The 15894-nt window shown below is 35.6% G+C and overlaps 1 protein-coding gene across 2 annotated transcripts in view; it reads left to right on the forward strand.

Annotated features, from left to right (window-relative positions):
- The window catches only part of WDR64 (WD repeat domain 64), a 150368-nt gene that overhangs the window by 26161 nt on the left and 108313 nt on the right, over window positions 1-15894 (forward strand). Inside the window, exons 4-8 of one of the 2 annotated variants that reach the window (XM_065883312.1) lie at window positions 94-197; window positions 2892-2921; window positions 4165-4275; window positions 6731-6945; window positions 10186-10320. In XM_065883312.1, coding sequence (XP_065739384.1) covers window positions 94-197; window positions 2892-2921; window positions 4165-4275; window positions 6731-6945; window positions 10186-10320 — 595 coding nt within the window. The remainder of the gene's footprint in view (window positions 1-93; window positions 198-2891; window positions 2922-4164; window positions 4276-6730; window positions 6946-10185; window positions 10321-15894) is intronic. The other variant, XM_065883323.1, reaches the window with a different exon arrangement.

Genomic DNA, 15894 nt, shown 5'->3' on the forward strand with positions numbered 1-15894 from the left:
TTGTTTCCTTTTTCTTTTTTTTAAATAAAACTAACAAGTGACTTTTAGGATCTTTACTGCTAGGAGTTGAAATGAGTGTTGTGCCATCAACAGGTAGTAGAAGACGGGATGTGATTAAGTGCATTGTCAAGATTCCTCAGTTGGATTTACTAATAACAGCTTCTCAGAAAGGATTGATAACAGTCTTTAATAGCCAGGTAATTTGAAAGCTTGGATTCCTTCCTCCCTCCTTTCTTCCTTCCTTCCTCTCTTTTGTTTTGTCTATGCATTATGCCTATGTATCAGATGCGGCAGAAACCATAGCCATATTTCAGAGTTATTCCAAAAAAAAAACCAAGTATTACTAAAACGAGGAGCTCGCTGAACCCCACAGCAGTTTTTGAGATTTTGGTAACTGCATTCGGCATTGTTCCTTGGGGTGTCATATTGAACCATGCGGCATCAGCATAATTAAGGATGATCCTGGATAATTTCTCAGATAACATCATAAACACTCACAAGCCAAGTGATTTTGTCATAATACTACCAAGTAATAAAAGGTCCCAACAAGAACCTTGTACTTGAAGTTAAAAACAAGGCTCAAATTCTAGCTCCTCTATTTTAACAGCCTAGATGTTAAGTAGGGAACTTAATGAGCCAACTTGTATCTTTTCACGTCTCTTTTTTTCATATCTGTAAAATGAAGACAATAGGATCAGTCTCCTCTCCCTCAGAGGATTGTAGTGAATTTCAAATGAGATAATGAATGTTGGAAACATTTTAAGGCATTGCTATTAATGTCATTTCTTTCTAAATTTATGTTTTGGACTTCTATTTTCAAAATATGAGAGATTTTCATGGAATGTATGATGATATCATCTATATCATATTTCACCATGAAAATAAATGTTTGGTGTTAAATGTCAAAAAATTGGTCCAATTATTAGTTTATTTCCAAGTAGAGGCAAGCTTTATACAAATAAAATATATTTAAAATAATCATCACATGATTAAAATTTCAACAATAATTTTCACCTTTCAGTGATTTCCATCATAGGCAGCCAGATCGTGTCAGAGAGGGCGGCCTGCACCCAGAGGTGCAGCAGGAGATTCTGAGTACGGGCTTTGCCTCCACACCGCCAGCTGTGCATGTTACTTTTTATATCCAGGCCCCAGTTCGTCCTCATCCAAACCAGAGAATATCCCTCCCTACATAGTTGTGCTGTTTACATGCGTTAATCAACATAAAGCACTTAACATCATTGTAAGCACTTAGTAAATGTTGGCAATTACAATTATGAACAAATAATGTGAAAATAAAAATGGATTTGCCTCATTGAAGTGTGAAAACCTTCCTTGATCACTCTTTTCTCGATGCATTAATTCCCTTCTCATTTTTTACCTTTATTTCCTCAAAAATAGAACTAACATGGTATCTAAAGAAAAACAAGTGAGGAGGAAAATTATGATCTTCATAATGAAATAGTTCAGGATTATGTGAAATAAGTGAGAGGGCATTATCATATTTCCAGATATGTCTCTCTCTCTCTCCCTCTCTCTCTCCCTCACACTCACACACACACTCACTCACACATGCTTATAGGCGCACCCATGTGTACTCACGAACATGCAGATGCTCACCACCTGTTTCTATTTAAAGATTTGGTACTCCAGGAATAAATAGTGTTTTGAATGCTGTATGCCTTAACAATAGGATGGTACGTTCTGTGAGAAAAGTAATTTGGCAGGGTAGGTCACAGGAATAATTTATTAAAAGATAGCCGTTAATAATGCAAAATATCTTACACCCACAGTTCAGGCTCTATCTGAGGTAGAATAAATACATTTAAGGATTTTCATGGTGCTCGCTGGAGGGCTTGGTGATGTAGACTGTAAATGTCATTAATGAAAGTTCCTACAAAAAGGCTAGATTTAGAAAATTCAGAAGATATATAAGGATTATAAAAATTTTAGAGCAGATTAGAGAATTTTAAACAAGTGACTTCCACTCAAGATAGAGATAGAGAAATAGAAGAGGAATTTCTTTGAGCCCTTTTTTTTTTCCATCTAGAAAAAAGTCCCGGTTGCAAAAGCATTTTTGAACTCTTCAGATGAAAGACAGTCTGTGATGACCAGAACTAACAGTTTTAGTAATCTCGATTTACTTTTTCTCCTTTTCACATGAGCCATCCTTCTGGGCAGCCATTTTCTAGACTTTCCCCAAGACCATTAGAGCACGCAAAAGAAACTAGGTCATTAATATATTTCAGACACTAACCTTTACCTTGGGAGCATTTAACAAGCTTTAAGGGTATAAGAGGCTGCTCAAGTAATACATACTAGTTCTGCTTGGATAAATCTATGATTCTCAGCCAGCATAGTACTTAGGATATGATATTCATTCAATACATATTTATTGAATAAAAGAGAAAGCCCATTGGATAGAATGTTCTTAAATCTCAGTAACTTGAGAGATAACTCAAATGAAAAGTTTTTTTTTCTGTATCAATCTATATTCATATTGACCTGTTTACCGTTCTTGCCATTGCTGTTAGTATTATTTTGCAGTCCCAATTTTTGGTATCAAAGGTTGCTCTGAATAGCTAAAGAATGTGAGGCAGTTTGCAAATAGAAGGAACAAATAACTAATAAAGTTTAAGCCTAAGAGCATAGTGACCAGGCTTAAAGACAAGCCACAGAAATATAAACTTGCCCAAAGCAAACAGTGCATTATTTTACAGAGCTAGATTACAGCTAGATTTTTCAGAGGCAGAAGGAACAAGGAGACTAACAGAAGGTAGAAATGACAAGTGAGGTTAACCAAAGAGGTACCGTGTTGCTTTAGAGCCAGCATTTTCATCTTTAATTGTAGTGCCAGCTGGGGATCATTATTCTCTTCCTTTTTCTTATAGATGAGAGTTCAGACCAGCACCAATGTTACAGTAAGTACTTTAAAAAATTCCTAATTAAGTTAAACTGACTGATGATGGTTCCTCCGTAACTAATCAAAATCTCAATGAAGAGCCTGAATACACTCTGAGAATAAGAGGTTTTCATAGACTGTAGCTTTATCTTTATTGACTAGGATCCAAACTAAACCTTGAGCAACAGCAAAGAGGACACAGACCTTGCTTTCTGAGTTAATCTGATTGTAGAGCATTGTTTGGAAACTGACTACTCCTTGGAAGCTTCAATTTAAAATCTTCGCCTGTTTTTCTAAGTGCTCACTATTGAGGAAAGTGAAAGACAGACAAAACCCATGTTGTGAGAACAAGGAAATAGCCAGTGAAAATTATTTGAAAACATTTTATTCTAAACTTGAAAACAGCATAAAAAACTTGAGTGCAATATTGTAATTTATTTAATCCATATTGCTAACTGGAACAGTAATCTTGTGGCAGATATTGTAAAGCTATGGTGAATTGCTCTCAGAATCCCACCATGGCTGTATGATAGATGGAGAATGATTGACTTTCACCCTGCTTGTATGCACTGAAATGCACTGAGGGTGCCATGCAGAGGAGCCTCCATTTCTGAAACTTTCTTAAAATTCCTAATGGGTTTTACAGAAGGTTCAAGGGCATGCCTGAAACACAGGCAGCAGTTTCTGGTACAGAAGACACTCACAAGTGGGAGCCATTGTTCTCGTAAAGTAGTGTGTTGTCAGAGATATTATGAATCCTAGCCATGCCAATCTGGTGACTTTAGGAAAGCACAAGGCAGACTCACTGACCTCAACTTGATCACTGACCAGATGACCACCAAGGTCTTTTCCAGCTAAAAAATTTAAGCATGAGGACAGGGCCAGAAAACTCACTTAATCGGTGCCCTAAATCTAGTCCCACTGAGTTCCTGTGCAGAAGTGTTCTCATGTAAAAGAACAGTGCATAAAGATGACTGCTTGGTCAGTGGCTGTGTGCTTCCAGGGAGCTGTGCCAGGCTCTAGCTGTGTCATTCTCCAGATGATGGTTCTGAGAAACTCAGGCTGAGGGTGAAAGGGAAAAAGATGGAAACCTCTTCTCAGGACATTGAAGAAGAGACCTTGTGTGGCTCCTCTGCAAATAAGGGGGCAAAATGGGGCTTTTAATGTAAGTAATCTGCTCTTTTAGTAGCCACCATTGTGTGATAAAACAAAACACAATATACTCCAAAACACAACATGCCAATCCTATGCTTTTCTATCAGGATACCTCCTGGATTACAGGTTGTGATTACCTCTCTCAGCTGAAACGAATTGTTGCTACTACTGAAAGGACCATTATTGTCTGGGATTATAAAGCTCAAGGGAGCAGCCAGGTACTGTGCCAAGAGATACTCAAAGAAATTGGATTGTCTTTTCCATACTGGGAGGAAATGAACAACACACTTTCTCTATTGAACATCAGTTTCCTCATATATAAAATGAGGGAGTTTAACTAAGATAATCAAGTCCAGCATCAATATTCTGTGAGTCTTAATTAAAAGGGAATATTCTTCCATTTAGTGTATGTTTAATTTGTTTTGTTTTTGGAGAGAATGATTAGTTCCTTTCTTCTTTTATACCTTTCTCTGAATCCACGTATTATCTTTTTGGTTATACTCATGTTAATCAGTTCAAAGCCTTTCTCTTCAGTCCAGCTTCATTTGGCAAGAAAACTACTAAAATCAAATGCCTAATCCTGGCAAAAAATCAAATGGGCAGATGTTAATGTTAATCCCCTCAGTTAGTGATACGTTACCACTTAACCAATTTACAATATTTATTGAGCATCTGTAGACATATAGAAGTAATGAACATATTCCCTACACTCAAACAAAACTCAATCTTGAAGATTCTCACAAACAAACATAATATATAATATAATGGTACAGCAAATTATACAGTAAAAAAGAACAGGTACTCAGGGAGAGGGGAGATCACTAAGCATTGGGGTTATTAAAAAAACACCCTCAGGAAGCAGGCTGACTTTGAAGGACATGTAGGATTAACAAATAATTTAACCTTCCTCTGTGCCATACTAGTCTCAGTAAAATAGTAAACTTCCTATTCTTGTCTACAATATTGGCCAACTAATGATACTAAGGTGATTTTAAAGAAGGCAGCTGTTTGCTTAATGTATTTTATTATGTGATGTGTCACTATCTCATGTCGTATAGTTTGATTACAACTTCTTTTCCTTCCCGCTGTCTCCTGTTTTCACTCTTGCTTTTCAATCTCATAGAAGCCTCCAGTTCATTGAAAGCATCTTCTTCCACTCTTCAGTACCCCTGCTTCTTCCCTCCTTCCCTTCTCACATTACCCCCTGGATGGATCATCTCTTAAATCTCTGTCCTTCAAAACTTGAATCTCGGATAGATGCTATAGCCCTTCTTTGCTCCTTTGCAGTGGCTAAGCACTGCTAGAGAAAAACTCAGAGCCACACTATTTGTCATCACTACAAATTCAGGGTCTGCACACTCATCTGAGCACTCAGGGGCATTTATCAATCTCTTTCTGATTCTTGCCAACTCACTTTCCCACTCCTGGCAAGTATTCCAAAATTCCATTATTCTTCTCAAGCCCTTTCCCTTTCGACAGGTGAACTTCTTCCTGCTTCTGAGAATACTGAGTCTGAAAGGCTTGTCCTCTTTCAAATTCCAGCCCTCCACCTACAGCTTTAACTAACAATACAACACTACTTCCTTTCTTTCTTCCTTCCTCTCTCTAAAGACAAAATATCTGACACTCCCTGTATCTGACACCCCCCCATCCCCTCCTGCCTTGTCCAGGACAAGACTCCAAAGCCTTTTCCCTTTCTATCTTTTTTGACATTAATCTCTTCTCCTAGGATCCTTCTTTTCAACCTCTTCTGAATCTTCCTCTCAACCAATTCAGGTCCTAGATCCAAGGTCACCCTCCCTGACCATGGGACCCAAAATGACCTCTTAAGTCACTCTTTATCACAACGCTCTGGCTTATGTTTTTAAGTGCACATCCCATTATCTGGAATTATCTGTTTAATTCATCTGTCGCCCCCGACTAGGACAGTAGCTCCACAAAGTCAGAAATTTTTGTTCATCACCATAAGCCCATGCCTAGAATGGTTCTTGCCACGTTGTAGGTGCTCAATAAATATTTGTTGAAAGACTGAATGAACCTCTAAATATGCTCAAGTCTCACTTATTCTACAGGAAACAAAACAAATTTAAAATTTTTAAAATACTTCTTTCTTCTCCTTAGGTAGAAATTAAGATCCAGGAAAACAATGGCCATATAGCTTAGTGAACCCAGTTCAATAGTATAGAGTCAGCTTGATAAATGCTTGCTGAGTATTTCTGGATAAATGTAGATGTTAGGATATTTTTCTCCTTGTAAAGTAATTGGGACTTTGATATTAGATTTTCCTATTTACCATCCATTTTAATTTCAATGGTCTTTTAACACCTGAACTTTTTAATGCTTCCTGTTAATATTGCCTTACGAATTCAAGAAAGGAATGTTCACAGTAATACATTAGAAAATCTCATTATTTATTGAGCTAGAGACAGGTACCTCACACTTTTCCCCACAAAACACCCAAAAGCACAATGTTGGGCTCACAGTGAGAAGTTCATTCGTTAACTTCTACTTAGTTAACTTTGTTTCTTTCAAGTTCCTTTAACAGTGGGAATATCTAAAATGAGAAACATCGGAAAGTAAAATCTTATCAAATAATAAGAGCAATATTTAAATTTAATATTTAGATATTTAGAGCAACACGATAACTTATTAAAAGTGTTCTTCTGTTTCTAGGAAAACTATTTTGTCATAAAACCTATGGATCATTGCCTCCTCTGTGTGTGTGTAGTGTCTCTGCCTGACCAGCTCTGCCAAGATGACATCCTCTTGGGGGACGATGGTGGTTTTGTGAGCAAATTCACAGTAAATAGTGATGACTTTGGACTCAAGCAGGCAAAATCCAAAAAAAAATTACAATATCAGGTGTTAGACTCAAAGAACTTTAAAAGGTAAGGGTATTACGGGAAAATCCAATTGTTTTAATATAGACATTGTTCAAGTATTTATGTAGTGAAAATAATATGCCAGACCCCATGGTAGAGATTTTAAATACAAAGCTGAAAAAGAAATGTTTTTTACCTCAAGGAACTTCCGGTATAATAGGGAAGACAGACAGGAAAATTAGCAACTGAAATTCCTATCTTAAGTGCTACTGACTGAAAATCTATAGGTACTTGAATGAATTCAGTGAAAAATTAAATCATGAATAAAATATAAAAGACATGCATGGCTGTTTACTAGTACTTAAATATGGAAGACAATTCTAAACATAAAAGCAATGGATACAGAATTCAAAGAAAAAGTTTGATAGATTTGACTATACACATCAAAAGATAACATTTTGAAAGTAAATAACAAACTGGGATAAATATCTATAACAAATATGACAGACAGTTGGTTAATAATCTTTAATAGGTTTTAGAACTCAATTAAAAAACAATAATTTCTCAAGATAAAAGCTGACAAAGACGATGAACAGATAATTCACACACATGCCCACACAGCAGTCAATAAACATTTCAAACTGATCATCAGGCAAGAATGCTAAGAACAGTTTCCAACTGATGAGGTTATGGGTGATTTCTATTGTCTGCTTTATAATTGTAGTGTTTTTGAAGTTTTTAGAGTAAGGCATATATTACTTTTATTAGCAGAAATACAAGTTTTATACTAAATACAACCTTTTTATTAATCAAAGAAGTACAACTTATAATCATATACAACTTCTCACATAAAATTAGAACAGATTAAAAATGGGTATGAGGGGCTTCCCTGGTGGCGCAGTGGTTGAGAGTCCGCCTGCCGATGCAGGGGACACGGGTTCGTGCCCCGGTCCGGGAAGATCCCACGTGCTGCGGAGCGGCTGGGCCCGTGAGCCATGGCCGCTGAGCTTGCGCGTCCGCAGCCTGTGCTCCGCAGCGGGAGAGGCCACAACAGTGAGAGGCCCACGTACCGCAAAAAAAAAAAAAAAAAAAAAAAAAAAAAAATGGGTATGATGTTGTGAGATGGGCATCCTCGCATACTGCTGGTGGTGAAAGTATAAAAAATTGCCCTTCTAGAAAGCAATTTGGGCAGATGCATCAGGTGTCTTAATAAACATTTATACATTGAGACCTGTGATCTCCATGTGTTTAAGAATATAAGTATGATTATCACAGCATTATTTCTAATAATAAAATATCTAGTGTCCAACAATAGGGGAATGATTAATTTTAATAAGTAATCATTTAAATAAATAATTCAGGTATTATATAAATGTGAGATACAATATAAATTCTATAAATATAATTACATATTTTATAAATATGTCCATACATGTGTAATACATTTATATGTAAATTTCATTTTTTGTCAGAGTCCTAAAAAATATTTAAGGCATTAAGGGTACTCAGTAAATCATAGTATAACCATATTAGAGAATGCCATGCATCCCCATTAAATTATATTTTGAAAGATATTTAATAATATGGAAAATGTTCATAATATAATATTAAGTAAAAAACTTTTTATTTTTTTATGTACATTGAATCCAGTTTTATTTATGTATATGTGTCAGTATGTATATGTGTCTATTTGTATGTCTGCGTATTTCTACTTAGAAAGAAAAATATTGAATGTAAATATCCCAAAATGTTAATGATGATTCTCTTTGGAACTTCAGAGAAGTGATTTTTCTTTTCTTCTCTATGGTTTTCTGCTTTCTAAATATTGTACAAACAAAATTTTCCTTTTAGAATAAGAAAAAAACTTTGAAAAATGCAGGATTATATTTTGTTATTAATATAGCAAATATTTTATTCCAGAGATAGAATATGTAATTCGAAGCTCATTACATCTATTGCTACAACGGAATTAAGACTAGCCCATTGCTGAAACCCTAAGAATGACACAATGATTATCTGGCTCCATTTTCCATCCTTCATATATTAGCAGTATTACTTAGTTCCACCAAAGTATTAAACTCTGATGGGGGAGTTTCCCAGTATGTGATGTGCTGCTCTATTTACTATCAAGCACTTTATTCCAATTATGATAGGCTCTTAGAAGAGATGCTGAGACATGAATCTTCTCTTTACTGAGATGTGCATCACCTGTCAGAAAATTCCATGGCCTGTTTTCCATCTCTGCTTCCATTAGACAGATATGTTAGAAATGGGATTGGGGGAATTTGAGGAATGTGAGTACAGTTAAATGAATGCTAATTCATACTGGTTCTTTTGTAGATGATTTAATCATGCAGCTGATCATTATATACATGACAAATTATTTGAGACTAAAGTGTATATGTATATAAGCTGAGTGTTGAAGCAAAACATTGTAGAAATTAAAGAAAGAACTAGCCAGTATCCAGAGTTCAAAATTTAACACAATCTGGCATGGAAAAAAGAAATCTCCCCTGACTCCCACTCTGTTTAATCCAATATTGTCAAACTTTCCTGCCTTGAGTTATAAATATGTCTATTTCTCAACTACAATCTAAGGAACTTGGTGATAAGGATTTTACCTTAATCATCTTTATGTCCTTGATACCTGGGATACAATAAGTGCTCAATAAGTGTTTGTGGATGAGGAAACAAATACACTATAAAATATGAGTAAATAAAATACCATGAAGATGGCTTCTTCCAGGTTAAGACAAGAAGAATTTTATGGCAGTTTTGGCCTCTAGTGCTAAACCTCTCCCTCAAATGTCCTGTGTACTGATGAGCAAGCCTTTGACAAAGACTTTGAAGGCTGTCCGAACCTCAGCTTTACCAGTGATCTGGGATTATAAACTGCCTAGTTCTTCAGTTTTGAATGTATTCATGGGAAATATGAAAATGAATTGACTCATACAAGATAAAAAAACAGTATAAAACACAGTCCTCCATTTACACGATCAGAACTTTTTCAGTAGGGTAAGGATGATCATGTCAATATTAGACTGGGTTTCTTCTAGATTATTCCTCTAATTCTGAATCTATAGCTCAAACTCTGATGATAAACTTTTATTTTTTCATTTAAAATATGATGACGATCATATAGTTGAACAATTGAAAGTATAATGCATAGGATAGTGTTACACATGTAGGCTTTACCACAGCTCAGAGCTGCAATTTGGTTAAAGTAAAAGTGAAATACCAAAGAGAAATTCAACATGATGTGTTTGTGAGTCTAACATAACCTCCTTTTTTTCTTGTAATTCTCAGTGTTAAAAGGAAGCTACATAATGACTGGGTTATGAAAATTAGATACATTTCAGCCCTAAATTGCTTTGGATCCTGCTCTGCAGACAGTGTTCATTCATTAGTTTTGGAATCCTTGAAGAAACTTGAGGATAATTTGTAAGTACAATTGTTTATATACATAAACATTCTGTGACTTTCAGGTGTTTTCCTGAAACGCATGGCAGCCTTGGAGCTTTTAAACTAGTTTTTAGACATATCAGATGTTAAGTATTCCATTTGTTCAACAAGATTAATTAGATTTTCAGGAGGAAGTTGAAGTTACTCATGCAAATCTGAACATGATGTGTCCTCCTAGAAGCAGTTTTGCTCCTTTGTTTTTTATTGCTATATTCTATTAAAGTAAATCAATATTAAAGTAAATCAATATAGTTCTATTGGTAAAACTTTATACTTTAAAAATCATTCTTACAGGTCAATGGACTAGTCAATGGCCTGTATCTGTAGAACAACCATCATGTTCTATGTGTAATAAATACACCAAATGGCTTTCTTATAGACAGATAAGTTTGAATAGTGTGTAGTCTTATTTTCTACCTAGTTAAGTATTTATTAATAGTTATACTGATATATAGCAAGGGTATATGAATATATAGTAACTATAAAACAGCTGTTATATTTTTTTAAGAGAGATACATTCTACAGCATGGATAAAACTCAAAAACATTATGCTAAGTGACAGAAGCCAGACACAAAAGACTGCATATTGAATAATCCCATTTGTAGGAAATGCCCAGAAAAGAAAAGTTTATAGAAATAGGAAGTAGATTAGTGGATGCCTGGGGCTGGTGATGGGAGCAAGGACCCCAAGTTGGCACAAAGGAGCTCTCTGGGGTTAGGGAAGGCTAAAAAAGAAGGAAATCATATCAACAGATGCAGAAAAAGCACTTGACAAAATCCAGCACCCATTCCTGATAAAAACTCTCAATCTAGACACAGACATTATACCAGTTACAGGAAAACAACTCAAAATGGATCATAGACCCAAAGATAAAATACAAAGCTGTAAAACTGGAAGAAAATCTAGATGATATTGGGTTTGGCAATGACTTTTAAGATACCACTCCATGAGAGAAATCATTGATAAACTGGACTTCGTTCAAATTAAAAACTCTGCTCTGAAAAAGACACTGTCAAGAGAACAAAAAGACAAGCCATAGACTAGGAGAAAATATTTGCAAAACACATATCTGATAAAGGGCAGTCATCGAAAATATACAAACAACTCTTAAAACTCAACACTAAAACAAACAACCTGATTAAAAAATGGGCAAAAGATCTGAGCAGACACATCACCAAAGAAGGTATACAGATGGCAATAAGTATATGAAAAGATGTTTCACGTTCTACATCATTAGAGAAGTGGAAACTAAAATCACAATGAGATATCATTACACACCTACTAGAATGTCCAAAATCCAAAACGCTGACAACCTCAAATGCTGGCAAGAATGTGGAACAATAGGAACTCTCATTCAGTGCTGGTGGGAATGCAAAATGGGTGCAGCCACCTTGGAAGACAGTTTGGCAGTTTCTCACAAAACTAAATATACTTGCCATATGATCCAGCACTAAAAAGCACTAAAAAGAAATAAGCTATCCATGAAAAGTCATAAATGCATATTACGAAATAAAAGAAGCCAATCTGAAAAGGTTACATACTGCATGGTTCTAACTATATGACATTCTGGAAAAGGCAAAACTGTGGATAGGCAATTAAAAATCAGTGATTGCTGGGATGCAGGGGGAGGGAGGGTTGAATAGGCAGGGCGCAGAGGATTTTTAGGGCCTTGAAAATACTCTGTATGATACTATGATGGTGGACACATGTCATTATACATTTGTCCAAACCCACAGAATGTACAGCACCAAGAGTGAACCCTAATGTAAACTGTGGACTTTGTGCGATTATTATGTGTCAAGGTGTAGGTTCATCAATTCTAACAAATGTACCACTCTGGTGAGAGATGTAGATAATGGGGGAAGCTATGCATGTGTGGGAGGGCAGGAGCATATGGAAAATCTCTGTAATTTCCACTCAATTTTTCTGTGAACCTAAAACTGCTTTTAAAAAATTGTCTATTAAAAAAATGCACTGAGCCACAAATTAGAATCTGATTTGCTGCAACAAGAAGCGAAAGGTCTTCTTTAAACTTTGTTTTAAGGATGAAACTGGAGGGCATTATGCTAAGTGAAATAAACCAGACAGAGAAAGACAAATACTGCATGGTATCACTTATATGTGAAATCCAAAAAAAAGTAGAACTCATAGAAACAAAGTGTAGAACAGTCATCACCAGGGAAAGGGTTCCCTTTCCATAGGGAAAGGTTCATAAAAGTTTGGTAAACTTTCATAGAGGTTTCTATAAAACCTATAAAATGTCTGAGGATCTAATGTAAAATGTAGTGACTATAGTTAACACTGTATTGTATAATTGAACTTTGCTAAGAAAGTAGAATGTAAATGTTCACACCAAAAAAAAAAAAAAAAAAAAAAACGTGAGATGATGAATGTGTTGATTAACTCAGGGGAATCCTTTCACAATGTGTATATATATCAACTCATGTTATACAGTTTCAACATCTTACAATTATATGTCAAAACTGAAAAAATGAGATAAAATACAACAAAACACTATGGGTAAAAACTTAAAACTGCAAAACCCTTACCTAGTGATTCAATTCCATTCTTAAAACTTACTTTCTCAATTGTAATCATTTTCTTCTGAATTTGTTTTTCTGTTTAAAGAATCAGTGAGTTGAAATGAGACAGTCTTGCTCTCTTTTTCTCTTTGCATTTAGGGTACAACTTTAAAAAGTTCTGGGAAAAATGGTGGAGAGACAAATATGACCCCCTAACAAAACACAAGTGATAGATACCTCCTAGGCCCTCTTGAAGTTTTAGTGAAACTCACAAAAAAATGGAAAACAAAAGATAGCCTTTGCGCATACAGAGCTAGACTTTCTTTAAATTCCAAGGCTTTTAATTTAAGCAATGGAATAACAGAATTAGAAATTTAATGAAAGATGAGAATATCACAGTCAGTCAGATGACTGACTACCTTAAGTTTTCCTGGAAGCTGTAGTCTTCAGGAAAAACACATATTTCCCCTTACGTAGAAAAAGCTGAAAATGTTTATCTTGGTGTAAAACATATTACAGTGAGAGATGATTTAAAAACTTTCTTCAGTACCTTAAAAACAATTTCATTTCATGACACCACATCTGACACCACAAATATCATTTCTATGTTTTTGTGACATAATTAACTAGCTAGTGATTATACTCTGGCATTTTAAAGGAATACATTTCTGAAACATTTAATTAAGAACTAGATGCCACCTTATTTCCAATTTGATTTTATACTATGTTGGCAATTCATGATACATTCATAATCATAAAGAAACATTGTGAAAAAAAAAAAGAAACATTGTGAAAACATATACAAATATAATATGTCCTCGTGGTGGTATAGAAAAAATATATTCTGCTTCAACATCCAGAGAAAGGATTTTTATTTGCAAGATATACAAACCTACAACCATGATTTCCACAGAACAAATATTACCAGTACACTTACCAGGGTAATTCTAAGTTTATACGGCAACCAGAAAGCTGTATAAGGTAACGTAGTTCAGCCTTTAATCCAGAACTGTATCAATTATTCAACAAATATTTACTAAGTCAGAATGTGTTAAGAACTGTGGACAATACAAATATGTTTAAGTCGTGACCCCTGTCTTAAAATGCTTAAAATCTAAGTGGGAAGACAAGAAATATAGACATAAAATCAGCAGTATGGTGCAGCCAGCTCATGTCTGGAATTTGGCCGACTTATTGTTAAACTCTGCCATGATTAAAATAAGCTCACAAATCAATTATATTGAAAACAAAGGCAGTAAATACTCAAAACTCATTACTTCTTATTTATTTTACTACATTTTACTATTACCTATGTTCTTGAGGGTTTTATGTCCTGAAGAACACAGTGCTATATAATGGTGTGCAACTCTGTATCTTTTCCTAACTCCACGTTAAGAGATGTCCCTTTGCTGGTTTGAAATCAGCCATGAGAGAAATATTTATACCATGGAAAACAGCAAATGTTGTAAAGCAATGGCACACTCCCATCTCTACTTTCCCAGCTCAATGAATGTTAAACATTTATCAGCACACTACTACCTAGGATAATTTGCGTTGCAAAGAAGAGCAAGTTAAAGGCTAGTTGACTGGTTTAGGATTATAGGCATAATAGGAGTTCAGAAAGGGAAGTGCTAAATAATGGTCCTCCAGGAAACCCATAGAGATAAGAACCAGAAGTCTTATATAGGGGACTATGTAAAGCAACTTGCCAGTGATTTCATTACACAAGAAAGTTTAAAGCAAACACAATAAACGTGCCTAGGTGGCTTTTGGATGAATGAAGTGGCTTTTTTTATCCTTCTTAAAGACTGTCTTTACATTGGTATGTTTAGTTGCCTATTGTCAATTAATATTACAAAATAGAAATCAGAAATTGATCTGCACAATATTGACAGGCGCTAAGTTCCAGCATCCTTCTCTCAGACCTCCACATCTCACCATATCAGCTTTTGAACACTCCAACTCGCACTATACCGACTCAATGATGTTGCTGAGATGTCTCTGATACCTTTATCTCTCAGTAGATTGAATTTTATCAGCCCTTTCCTTGACTTTCTTCCCTTCCTACCTGCCTGGATCCCAAGTTAATCATCTGAGTTTGTATCTCACCAGCATTCTTCCTTGATTTATACTCCTATCTGTCCAATGTATCGATCAGCAAAATCCCAACCCTCTTGCTCAGCAGAGCCCTTAGCCCAGTCTCCCAATCCTTTTACATACCTTTGATTAACCCCCTCTTATTCCTCTCAGTGACTATTTCAAACTTCAACTCCTTTCACCCTCCACCGATGTCCTGTCCTTCTATATGATCAAAAAAAAAAAAAAAAAAAAAAAAAAACCCTGTGGCCTCAGGAGTAATTCCCCAACACCCCAGATCTTTTCAGAATTTTCTATATCCACACCCAGACTTAAGTCTTTTCTTTTTGTTTCAGAGGTTGGTAACACACCTTCCATTGGTAACCCTGCATTTAACTTCTTCTCCAGGATCTTGCTACCTCAGTTTCTCCCACTCTCTCATTTTCAACCTAAAATGCTCAAGTCTCTTGTGATCTGAATAACGCTTTTCTTGACCTTTAGTGTCCTTTGATCTATCATACTACACCTATTCTGGAAAGAGTACTCTGCATTCACTATCCCCACTATCTTGACGTTACTCATTCCCTCTAAAATCCTCTCTCATATAGCCACCCGGCTACTACTCTATGGAAAAGACTCTCAAATTGGCCAATAATGTCTACATTGTCAGACCAAAGGAAATTAAACTTGGAGCATTCAGCATTACTGATCTCACCCATCCTAAAACTCTATTCTCTTGGCTTTTGGGAAGCCAGAGTTTTCTCCCGGTATCTTACTGTCTGACCTTTTCCCTTGTGATTCCTCTTTTTGTGTCTGCTCTTTTTGCAGTGGTATTCTCCAGAGTTTTGTCCTTAGCCAACCTTACTTGTCACTTTCTACTCAATTCTTGGGTTATGTTCCTCTTCTCCAACATATTAATACCTGTATACTAATGAAAACCCAAGTTATCTTGAA

Source organism: Phocoena phocoena, chromosome 1 (assembly GCF_963924675.1).
Source record: "Phocoena phocoena chromosome 1, mPhoPho1.1, whole genome shotgun sequence".
NCBI lineage: Eukaryota > Metazoa > Chordata > Mammalia > Artiodactyla > Phocoenidae > Phocoena > Phocoena phocoena.